General features: G+C 40.7%; 1 protein-coding gene across 4 annotated transcripts in view; it reads right to left on the reverse strand.

Annotated features, from left to right (window-relative positions):
- The window catches only part of JMJD1C (jumonji domain containing 1C), a 224,926-nt gene that overhangs the window by 10,751 nt on the left and 201,626 nt on the right, over positions 1–12,549 (reverse strand). For all 4 annotated transcript variants that reach the window (XM_036735648.1, XM_036735645.1, XM_036735646.1 and 1 more), the window contains 4 exons: positions 7,999–8,167; positions 7,305–7,395; positions 6,611–6,741; positions 5,932–6,054 (listed from right to left, as the gene is read on the reverse strand). In XM_036735648.1, the coding sequence (XP_036591543.1) occupies positions 5,932–6,054; positions 6,611–6,741; positions 7,305–7,395; positions 7,999–8,167 (514 nt within the window). The remainder of the gene's footprint in view (positions 1–5,931; positions 6,055–6,610; positions 6,742–7,304; positions 7,396–7,998; positions 8,168–12,549) is intronic.

Below are 12,549 nucleotides of genomic sequence, written 5' to 3' on the forward strand. Positions count from 1 at the left end.
CTAGACGACTCTGAAGTGTAGAAAGCCTTATTTGATGAGAGAAAAGATGGTGATACCTAAAGTGATTGATTGGCAAATGACAGAAAAGCAGCTTCAAACGATCCCATCTGAAGATGATACGGGGAAAGGAGAATGGCCTGCCTGAAGTTCTTTGCTATCACTTAATGGAGAAAGTAAAATATTCTCATTCTGCCTTTCAACAAATGAAGAACAATGGGAGTTATTTGTATTACTTTTGTAAGACAGGTGGTTGAAACATACGTAAGGGATGTATGAGCATCTGTGAGCACAGAGAAGCAGTCCCAGCCCAAGACCCTGATGGGGAATCCCTTGGGGCCTGAGGAAAAGAGCCTCGATCTCCTCCCACTCAATCCGGAGGGACTTTGGAGCTGTCACTGAGATGCAGCAGCAGGAACAGAGCAAAAATGAGCACCCCAAAAAGGGATAAGGTAACAAGAAGCTCGGATCCTTGAGAAGTTATAACAACTTCTTTTAAAATCCTAAAAAGGAAACACCCAGATCCCCATTTCAAATGTCAGCAAAAATGATGAAGCTATGGGGAAGGTGTGTTCCTAAATGCGTAGAGAGACTTGAAGACTTTGTACTGTGGCCTCTGAATCTTTAATAACTTCTATTGCAGAATCAAAGCTGGAAGGGACAAGCTCACAAATGTTTCTTAAGCAGGTACCTGTTCTATTCTTGGCCGTGTGCTAAGAACCAGGAACACCACCAAGGCCACCCCAAATCCCGGAGAAAACTCACACCAAACCAAAACACGGTCGTTTCCCTTGCAGGCTAACAGGGAAGACAACATGCCACAATTATGTACAGACAACCTACATACAGGATTGAGTGGAGAAAGCCTCAGAGGGAAGGCTCTGACTAAGGGGCTGTGGATCAGAGCTCAGACTTGAAGGAAAGCAGAGAAGCCAGAGGTGAAACCAAAGATGGAGAGAACTGTCACCCTGAGATGGGGGATGGTACAATCAGCTACCATGGGCTGTGTAGTGAGGGCTAGGAAGGGGCATGATGAAAGGGCAAACACAAGGTTTTAAATTTGATCATAGAGGTGATAGAGAGCCCCAGGAGTGTGCTGAATACAAACAGAAGGTGACAGGGTCAGAGCTGCATCTGGAGAAAGGTCTCTCTGGTAGCTGAGTGTAGATGGAATGGGATGGGGAGAGCCACTGCCCCCTGGTCCAGGGGTCGGGGGACGAGGGCCTGCACTGTGAGACGGAGAGGGAGACAGCTGAGGAGGATGCCCAGGCTGTGCACTGGGTGACTGTCACACAGTGATGCCAGCCATGGCTGAACAAGAGTCCCTACTGATAAGCCAAGTGGCTGTCCAGCCTCAGCCTCTCGATGTCTAGATTTTCTTACATCAAGCCAAATGTGGCCCCTTTCCAATTTCTGCTCCTTGTCCCTGCTAGTGCTGGCCTCTTGGGCAATACAGTCCAGGCTGAATCCCTCCTTCACACCACAGACTTCCAATGCCTGCAGACAGCAAGGATTTCTCCCAAGTCTCCTTTTCTTCACCAATTCCTTTAAGTGACTCAGTTATACCCCTGGGCTGCTTCTCCTCCCTTTTTTTAATGCTCTCTAGCTTCTGTTCTTTTAAAAATACCAACTTGGAAACAACACAGCAGAACTCTTCCCTCTCATACATTAAAAAATGATAAATTAATCTAGATTAAACCCCTATGGGGTGAATGAAAATCATTGTTCATCTACCCTGGCAGTGGGATAAAAACTCTGAGAAGGAAAAACCTGAGTCCTGAGGCAAGTGCCATTGACACCTGCGAGCCTCAAGGCCACCAATGCTCTGTCCCTTCCAACAACCAACAGTTCTTATGTATAGTGCACTACAGTAGGAAAACACAAAAAGGCCTAACAATCTACTTTTTTTTTTTTTTTTTTTTTGCAGGGGGGAAGGCAGGGCAATTGGGGTTAAGTGACTTGCCCAAGGTCACACAGCTAGTAAGTGTGTCAAGTGTCCGAGGTCACATTTGAACTCAGGTCCTCCTAACTCCAGGGCCAGTGCTCTACTCACTGCACCACCTAGCTGCCCCAGGCCTAACAATCTAATTGGGGAGATCGCACAATGGAACTTCATAAAGAGTTGGATTAAATGCAGGTGGACAAGCATGACTTCTAAACTGTAATCCCTTGTATAATTTAGATTCATCTCATGCTTCAGAAATAGACTATTCAGAAATAGTGAGGAGCTGTAGCTTTTCAATCTGTTGTAAACTTTACGAAAACAAAACAAAACTGCCCATGAAATTCTTCGCAGAATTCTGTGGAAGCAGAGGGTCATAATTCTGGAAAGCCCTTGGGAGTTGTGCCCCTAAAGTTACTAACTTGCCCCAGATACACACATTTTTACAGCAGGTTTTTTTCTTTTTTGTGGTGGCAAAGAACTGGAAACTAAGGGGGTGCCCATCGACTGATTAAGAGTTCAATAAATGATGGTCTACAAAAGAAGAGGACTATCACTGTGCCGTGAGAAATTAGACATTTTCTGAGACATCTGAGAAAGCTTGTATGAACTGACGCAGGGTGAGGTGAGCAGAATCCAGAGAATAATATATACAATAATAAAAACAAACAACTCTGATCAACGCAGTGCTCCACCGAGATTCCAGAGGACAGAAGATAAAGCACACTACCTACCTGACCTAGGAGGGATGGACTCAGGATGCAGAAAGAGACATGTTTTTGAACATGGTCAATGTGGGAATGTGTTTGCTTGACTACACATATTTGTTATAAGGGTTTTATTTCCCCTTTAAAAAAAAATGTCTGAGAGTTAAGAGGAAATGAATGTTTGTTAATTGAAAAAATATAATTTAAAATGAGAAACAGTGCATAGAAAAGAACAGAATTAAGGTCAGAAAGAAGTTCAGACAATCAGAACAATTTTGAAAGTAATGTCTAGAACTCTTCCTCTAAAGGTATATTTGGTGGATATTTTAGGAAATCTCTAAATAAATCAGTGAAAGGCCCCCAAATTAATATCTGACTCAAATAGGAAGTGACTGAATATATGAAAAAGAATTGTAGATGACAGTTAAAATAGAATTTTTTAAAGAAACACACACCAGTTCTGCAAATGAAATAGAAGGAAAGACCTGCTTATTAATCCTATAAAATCATTTTGTGTTTCTGTTTAGGGACCTAGATATTTCATAACATATATTTTGCTTTTCTCTGAGTAAGAACAGGTAATGGACTTGTTTTGTGAAAATATTCAGAAACAAGAGATTGAATTTGAAAACTAATAATGTTTCGGCTAAAGGTGAATAAAGAAATCTTTGGTTTATCAGAGATATACACTAACATTTTTAACATCCTATTAATTTGAAATGGGGTTTGCTACTGTAACTGTTACAAAGAGAGAATAGTGGTCTTGCTTAGTGATTGAAAAACAAACGAGAACATTGTCAATGATACCTTAGGTTTTGAGAACTTTTATGTTAGGAACTAACGTACCCCCATCACATTAAGATTAGTATTTTGTTATATTGTTATAAAAATTCTAATAAATTCTGAATACAAGGCAAGAACATCCCTACCAATTCTCTTTCTTTACTCCAAGCTCCAATAATAAGGTGGCCTTTCTCACAGGTCAATCCCTCCTTTATATTCCCTTTATTCCACATCCCTCCCACCCCCCAGAAGACTGCCCCTTCAACTACCCCCACCCTGCTTCTTCCATCTCTGGTGATTCAGTAGCTTCTTCTCAGCTGTCTATGAATATGCACAAATGTTACCAAGAGACCTCAAACCGCACCCCCACCCAATCCATCTGGATCTTTCCTCCCTTTTTCAGCTGACCTCCTAGAAAAAGCTGCCTGTGCTTATTGTCTCCCCCTCTACTCACTCAATTCTCAGGACTGCGCTCTCCAAAACGTACTTAATCTCGGTCCTAACTCTTCCTGACTTCCTTGGATCACCCCTCTCCTCCTAATTCCTGGTCCTCTTAGTTACCTTTGTTGGCTCACTACACCCTTGTAGCTGTGGCTGTACCCCAAGGCTCTGTTTGGGCCCTTTTTCTCTCTAGACTCTCTTGGTGCCTTCCTAACACTACAGGTTTCATTATTCCAATAACTTATTTAATAGAGCCAATCCCAGTCTCCAAGTCATCAATTTGCCTGTGGGTTATTTCAAACTCAGCTGTTTGTCATTAACCTTTGCTCCTCAAGTCTGCTCTCATTTGAATTTCCTCATTACTGTTGAGGGTGCCATCCTTCCAACTATTCAGATTCACAAGGCTGCTGGCATCCCAACCTCCTTATTTTCACTCATATCCTACATCCATTCAGTTGCCAAATTTTGTTGTTTGTCCCTCCGCTGCATCTCTCACCCCACCCCCTCCTCATAAAGGCACCATCTTAGTTCAACCACCTCCTGCTGGACCATTACCTCCTAATTGGTTTCTGTGCCTTGTCCCTTCCCATGCCACAGCTTACAGAATTCCCAAAGCTACCCTCACTTAACTCCAGTGGCTCCTGGGAACTTCTAAAACAAAAGGGTAAGCCCCTGTTTGACTTATTTTTTTTTGGGAGTTGGGAAGAGAGGGCAATTGGGGTTAAGTGACTTGCCCAAGTCACACAGCTAGTAAGTGTGTCAAGTGTATGAGGCCAGATTTGAACTCAGGTTCTCCTGACTCCAGGGCCAGTGCTCCATTCACTGTGCCACCTAGCTGGCCCCTCTGACTTTTAAAGCTCTCTATAACCTGGGCCCAGTCTCTTCATCCATGTCTCCTCTTCCTGCACCTGGCCACCCATCCAACAAGCCTTCTCTCGGATCTTTCCAATGTGCCATGCTCATGCTTTTGCACTCACTGGAGATGTAGGACTTACTCACCTCCATCTTCTAAGACTTTACCTTCATTCCTTTCAAGATTCAGTTCAAGGAGCCCCTCCTTCATGAAGCCTTTCCTGAGGGCCTCCTGCCCCAGACTAGCTTTTACTGATTTGGCATATACTCCTAGGTTCCCTTTTCTGATGGAAGGCCAACTCTTGGAGAGAAGGAATGGCTAGCTTTATTCTTATAAGCCTAGTTTCTATCATCGTGCTGGGCACATAGTTTGTGGGTGTCTTATTTCTGCAGGTTAACTAAAAATGTGGGCTGTTATAAATGAGGGTTAGAAGAGGACACAGCAACGCAACAATCCGTCCAAGGCAGGGTCAGCATGAGAGCCTCGATCTCACGACACTCGAGCCAAAGCTCTTTCCTATACATCATGATATTAAAAACAACAACAAAAAACCCCCACACCTGGCTGCCAAGAGAAATGCTGTCTCCTAACATGTCCTTCATATGATGCTTTATTCAGACCTTCAAGCAACAAATGAGGAAACATAAAAATCATGGGGGAAGGGGCTAATCCCAAGGAATTCACTAGAAAAATTACTATACTTCTCAATTCCTTAAATGACCAATGGAAATGCTATTGGCATTAAAAGGAACTAAAATAAAGGCTAAACCTCATTTATTTGCTGATTACGGTCCTTTAAGTGTGAAGATGTCCCTACCTTACAATTATTCTTTGCACACTCATCATCACTGATAAGCTGGAAGCTGGGTTTTGGTGGATGAAAGAAACAGAAAGTCTGTACAGAGTAGAAGAAAAAGTACTGGGCTTGAAAGTAGGAGAGACTTGGGTTCAAGTCCTACCTCTGCCTGATACTGACTTGCTCTGAGAATAGGGGCAAATCACTTTGTTTCCTTATCTGCACAATGAGGCTAATGGTAGTGACCTTCTAGTGTTGGTATCAGGACCAAATGAGCTAAAGTATTTTAAACACGTTAAACCCTGAAGCGCTACAGATGTCAGGTAGTATTATTAATAGGCAAGAGTATGGATGGCTATTCAACTATTAGCCATAAAAACCTGGGTTACATTTTCGAGGAAGGTTTCTGTACCTGATTTTGAGAGCACTCCATTTCCTTTTGCTACGCCAACATAGACTAGAATGTTCACAACATCAGAAACTTCAATGTGGAGATTTGTTGTTCCAATATCATGATCTTTAGCAGCAGCTACACCTATGTTTGAAGTAAGATTCGAATTTTCATGAATATACATTTAATTTTTATACCTCTACTCATACATTAATATATAATCTCCCAATTCCAATTCACAGTGAGAAAATTATTTCTGCATTGGGTCTTATTAACTCAACCCGCACATGAAGGAATATGCCATAAAACAAAAGGTTGAAATTTATAAGGCATATAAATATTTGCAAAAGGGTTTAAAAACTTTTTTATTATAGTTTATTATCTTACTCTATACATTGGGCTTTTTCTTCATCATATTTCACAATAGTATACTGTTTATGACATTAAAATAATTTCTCTTAACAGGTTATATAAGTAATAAATTCCTAAGTATGGAGAAAACTCACAAGAGAAGCATTTCTTTTCTAACTTGGATACTGAGCTAATGATGAATACAACAAAATGGGGGACATGCTAAGAAAAGTTTTGAAAGGCCATAGAGTAACAGATACTTATAACATTAAATGGAAACCATCAGAGGATTTAGCCATGTGCCTATGTAAAAGTTCCATTCTTATTTCTGGTAAGGAGGGCTACTCACCATATGCACTACACAATCTGGGGCCTAGGTCTGGACGAACAAAAAATCCTGGCAAATGGGAGGCCAGATTGAATTTTCCTTCAGGATCACAATATTCTGGTAACGGCAGGCTTTTAAACAGATCTTCATATCTGGAAGATTATAATACTAGAAATTTGTTTGGGAATTTAAGATTTTCAAAGTGCTTTCAAATGTCTCCTCCAACTTCCACAACAAGCCTCAGGAGCAAAGAACTCCACAAAAAGCAGGCCTAACTGTAAGACCTTCTTTGTATCATCAGGCAACACTTTCCCTCAACTTTGACTGCGTCTGAAGGCAACACAAGTGGTAAAGTCCAGAGGGAACAGGAGAAGGGTTTATCAAAGACAGCTTTCCCGGATGATCTTTGATCCAGACTTGCACCAACCGGATTCTGAATCAGCTTCCCCACCAAAATGATGGCATTAGTAAAGCCCAGTTAGGCAGCAGGAGAAACAGGAAACAAGGCCTGATCCCCTGGGGGCCTTCAGGGAGCAGGAGCTCTGTCAGTCTTCTCCTAAAGCAAACCCCAGAGCTCCCCAGTGCCGAGCCTTTGCACTATGGAAGCTGCCTCTTTCCTGCATGCTCTATTATAGCAGGGATGTATCCTCCACCTGGAAGTGAATCCCAACGTGGCCACTAACCACTAATACACAAGTTTCGTTTGACACAATACCTTGCTGGCATCAAAGTTTTGAAGTCTTCTCCCGAAGGGCAGTCTTTCAATTTTAAAACAACTGTTTCTCCACTTTTTACCTTTTGCCGTTCTGTAAAGAATAATACAGTGATCACCAAAAAGAAGCCGAATCACCTTTTTCTCTTTAAACGATGCAGAGGGAGACAGAAAAGAGAGATCGTTCAAAAGCTGTATTCTGATCATTGCTTGGTACTGCGCAGTTAAGAAATCACAAATGTTTACTGAGGGTCAGGATCCCTAACTTTCCATGAGGCTACAACATAATGAATTAGTCCTTTGTGACTCCATAAAGTATGAAATCCCAAGTTCTCTTTAGGAGGATTTCTTTAAGCTTTCTATTTATTATGAAAAATTATACTATAAATTTATAAAGTTATTTTTACTTTTGAAAATATTTTGCTTTTATAACTTTATTTGATTGAGGGAATGGTTTTTAATATCACTCCCAACTGATAAATGAGAAATTGGGTCAGAGAGAACTTAAATGATTTGCTTAAGAGATGACATAGCTAAAGGTGTAGCCAGGATTAGAACTCAGACCTATGTCCTCATTTTGTAGATAACATTGTTTCAATCTACATGTTGTCAGAGCTCAACTGCCTTCTAGAAATATCACTAATGAACAATTTTTCACTTTTGAAGCTATATTTAACAACAGTGAGAAATCACATACTTGAAATGTCTTCAAAACCATCCCAGAATTCCTTAACGTTGGCATTTGAAATAATGCTGTCTTTGCAATTCAGGAGATCTGCCTGGTGGTCTCCAAAATCAAGACTAATTGATTCTGCTTTCCACAAGCTGATATTCATTCTCTTGTGTACACCAGAAACCACCACAGGCTTGATAACAAAAAAGAAAAAAAAAAAAAGGTAAGAACCAAGGAGAACTTAAAACATAAGCCCAAACACACAATTCCTAATTAAATCCTAATTACAATTGCTCCGTACTTTTGGCCTGCATTGTCCAAGTGTATCTACTGAAGATATTCTCAAATTGAGAAAGAAGCTCCTGTTTCTTACCTTTCTCCCCTTTCCTAAAGGGGTTTCTGTCTCACCGAAAGGCAAGGATATGTGCCTACCCTAGTACGTAAGAAGAGCCCTAAGTACTTAGTAAATATTAGTACTTAGTAAATATTTATTGCTTTCTTTATCTTTACATACAGGATAATGGTTAAAACTTCTTGCCTCTATAAATAACCACCAAGAGTAAGGTTTTTTTTCTAACAATATAAAGGTCTTGAAAGCCAAAGCTTAGTAGTCTAGAATATTCAAATTCAATGAATCAGTTAAGCAACAATCACTTATTAGGCACCTATGTGCCAGAGACTGTGCTAGCTAGAGGAGATGAACACAAAAATGAACCACTCCCTGGTCCTAAAGAGCTTTTATTTTGTAGTTAGAGACAACTGTAAGTACAAACAAAATAAATACAAGGTATTGGGGGTGGGGAGGGCGGTAGAAGCAAGCAAGAGAAGCAGGTGGCAGGAAGTATCCTCTTGCTAAGAACCACTGGCCCAAAATCCAACTTTTCCCCATGTGAGATTAACCAAAATAATCCCCTCCACATCTTCCCTCTTCTCAATAAGACTATGAAAAGAGGGAAGGAGAGGACACTCGCACAAACATAAAATATCCTAATTTTTAGTTAAGGACTAAATCTACTTGAACATTTAAGTTTCTAAAACTGGTTAAGGGTAGTGCTAGCAGATGAACAATTTATGTGTGACTGGGCTGCTAGGTCGCACCATAGTGCACAGAGTGCTGGGCCTGCAATCAGGAAGACTCATCTTCCTGAGTTCGAATCTGGATTCATTCGCTTAGTAGCTGTGTGACTCTGGGCAGGTCACTTAACCCTGCTTGCCTCAGTTCCTCATTTCTAAAACTCAGCTGGAGAAGGAAACAGCAAACTACTCTAGTATCTTTGCCAAGCAAATGGGGTCACAGAGAATCACATACCATTGAAAAGTAACAATGAGATGTGATTCTCTACAAGATATGCAACCTTTAGAGTTTACATTACTCATGAAAGATATCTCAAAAGGAAAATTACTCATTTAACTATGCTACCACGTAATAGGAGAGACTAAATCCTAGAAATGAATTACTGAACCGAATTCTTCTCTTAATGTCATTGCTTGGGCTAACATAACTTAGCTACACAAAAATCAAGACAGACATTTATAAAATGGTTATCGGGTTCAGCTACTGGATGACAATAATAATATAACAACAGCCAATAATAAAAGTTATTTCCTTCTTCAACTCCCACTCAACTTCATTTCAGTTATTAAGGCTTGGGGGAAAAAAGCAAGGTAATTAGTCAAAACAATGTAAAATTTGTTCTCAAAAGAGCTCTCAAATTGTCCAAATGATGTTTTCTATGAAGTATTAAGAGGCTTGAACAATGCAAGAATTTTAAAAAGCTTACTGAGTTAATTTTTAAAAACTAGTGAAAATTTGCAGTACATAAGATATCATATGAAGTGAGGTGGTATGAGGTGACATACAACTGTGGGAGACGATGATTGTTGTTGTAGTTCATTCAGTTGTGTCTGACTCTTAGTGACCTCATGGCTCAAAGCATCCTCCACTACCTCTGGAAGTCTAAGTTCATGTTCATTATTTCCACGACATTACCTATCCATCCCAGCCTCTGCTGTCCCTTAATCTTTCCCAACAAGTCCCATTTTCTCATTATGTGGCCAAAGTATTTAAGCTTCAGCATCTGACCTTCCAGTGAATAGCCTGAATTCAATTCTTTAAATGGTGACTGATTTGACCTCCTTGCTGTCCAAGAGACTCAAAAATCTTCTCCGGCAACACAACTCAAAAGCATCCATTCTGCCGTGCTCAGCTTTCTTATAGTCCAACTCTCACAGCCATACATGGCTACTGGAAAAAACCACAGCTTTGACTACGGATTTCTGTTGGCAAGATGTCTCTGCTTGTTAGTCTGCTGTCCAGATTTGCCCTAGCTTTCCTTTCCAAGAGCAAAGTGCCTTACCTTCATGGCTGCAATTACCATCTGCAGTGATCTTGGAGCCCAAGAATAGAAAATCTGACACCGCTTCCATTTCTTCACCCTCTATTTGTCAGGAAGCGATGGGACCAGTCTCCAAGATCTTAGTTTTTCTTATGTTAAGCTTAAGGCAGTTTTTACACTCTGCTCTTTCACCCTCATCAAGAGGCTTTTCAATTCTTTTTCACTTTCTGCCATCAGTGGTATTGTCTGCTTATCTGAGATTGTTGAGATTTCTGCGGGCAACTTTAATTCTGGCTTTTGACTCATCCATCCTGGCATTTTACATGATGCACTGTGTGTGTAAGTTAAATAAACAAGGTAACAATATACAGCCTTTTCATACTCCTTTTCAAATTTTGAGCCAATCAGTTTAAGTTCAGTTGTTTGGTTCTAACTGTTGCTTTTTGACCCACATACAGGTTCCTCAAGAGACAAGCAAGATGATCTGGTTTTCCCATCTCTTTAAGGACTTGCCACATTTTGCTGGGATCCACAGAGTGAAAGGCTTTAGTGTAGTCACTGAAGCAGAAGTAGATGTTTTTCTGGAACTCTTTCTTTTACATTCTCCATAATCTGATGAATATTGGTAATATGGTCTCTAGTTCCTCCTTCTCTTCAAAAACAGCCTGCTCTTCACATATTGCTGAAGCCTAGCTTGCAGAACCTCAAACAATATCCTCACTGGCATGTGAAATGAATGGAACTGCTCAGTGATAGGATTGTTCTTCAGCATTGCCCTTTTTAAGAATTTGGATGTTGATTGATCTTTTTCTGTCAAGTTTTCCATATTTACTGGCACGTTTAAGTGCAATGCTTTAAAATAGTATCACCTTTCAGGATTTTCAATAGCTCAGTGTGAATTCTGTCACTTTTACCAACCTTCCTGTTAGCAATGCTTCCTGAGGCCCACTTGACCTCACTCTCTAGGATGTCTGGCTCTAGATTAATAACCGCATCATTGTGGTTATTGGTCATGTCAACATTTTCCCTGCATAGTTCTTTTGTGTGTTCTTGCCCCCGCTTCTCAATCTCTTCTGCTTCTATTAAGTGTCTGCCACTTATCATGTCCATTTTTCACATGAAATTTCCCTCCACTGTGTCTAATTTTCTTGAAGAGATGTCTTGTCTTTCCCATTCTCTTGTTTTCTTCTATTTCTTTGCATTGCTCATTTAAGAAAACCTTCTTTCCTTGATAAAGTTGGAGGTGCAAATTTTAGGGTGTTAGGGTTAGAATCAGAAGCGCATTTTTAATCACTTTATTACTGTCCATGGGTTTTCTTGGAGGAAATACTGGAGTGGTTTGTCATTTCTTTCTCCAGCGGATCACCTTTTCTCTGAACTCTTCACTATGACCTTTCCGTCTTGGGTAACCCTGCATGGCATAACTTAATAGTTTCACAGAGCTACACAAGCCCTTCTGCCATGATCCAGGGGTGTGGGGAAGAGTGGAGACATGATAATCTGACCTTAAAGAACAATTTATAATCTAGCAGGGGACATAAGGAGACATGGACACAAACACAATAACATGAGACGATGTTGGAAATGTCATGAGAGATACAAAGCACCAGAAAAGTGCAGAGAATGGAGACGGCTTCTGGAAGAGTTGGTATATAAGTCGATCACTGATATGGTATGTATGGTGTTAATATGAAGAGATCTGGAAGGGGGCATTAGAGACAGGGTAACCAATGAAAAAATATTTAGGCAGAAAAAAGCGCAGTGGGGATCCAAGGATATTAAGTAGTCTGGTCATATGTGGTATATGGTCAAACATACACGAAAATGGGTAGTGCCTGGAAAGGGGGCTAGACATTGAGAATAAGGAGTTTAGGCCAGGTCCTGTAGGCAAGGGGGAAAGTCACAGCAGGTTTCTGACCAGGGGAGGGAAAGGTCAAAACTGCATTTAAAGTAAGAATGCTGGAGTAGCTGGGCAGAAAATGGACTGGAAGGGTCAGACACAGGAGGTGTGGAGCTGGATCATAAGAAAACATCTGACTTAGGGAATAAGATCATAGATTGAGAGCTGGAAGGGAGTTTAGGTCACTTTTATCAACAAGAGCGTGCCAGAGGTGAGTAACTTGCTCAGTCACGAAGGTGCTAATGAGCAGAACCCTCATCCTCTGACCCCAAATCTAATCCTCTTTCTACTCTATCATGTTGTCTCAGATGCTAGAACTATACAAAATCATATTCAGCT

Source organism: Trichosurus vulpecula, chromosome 8, assembly GCF_011100635.1.
Source record: "Trichosurus vulpecula isolate mTriVul1 chromosome 8, mTriVul1.pri, whole genome shotgun sequence".
NCBI lineage: Eukaryota > Metazoa > Chordata > Mammalia > Diprotodontia > Phalangeridae > Trichosurus > Trichosurus vulpecula.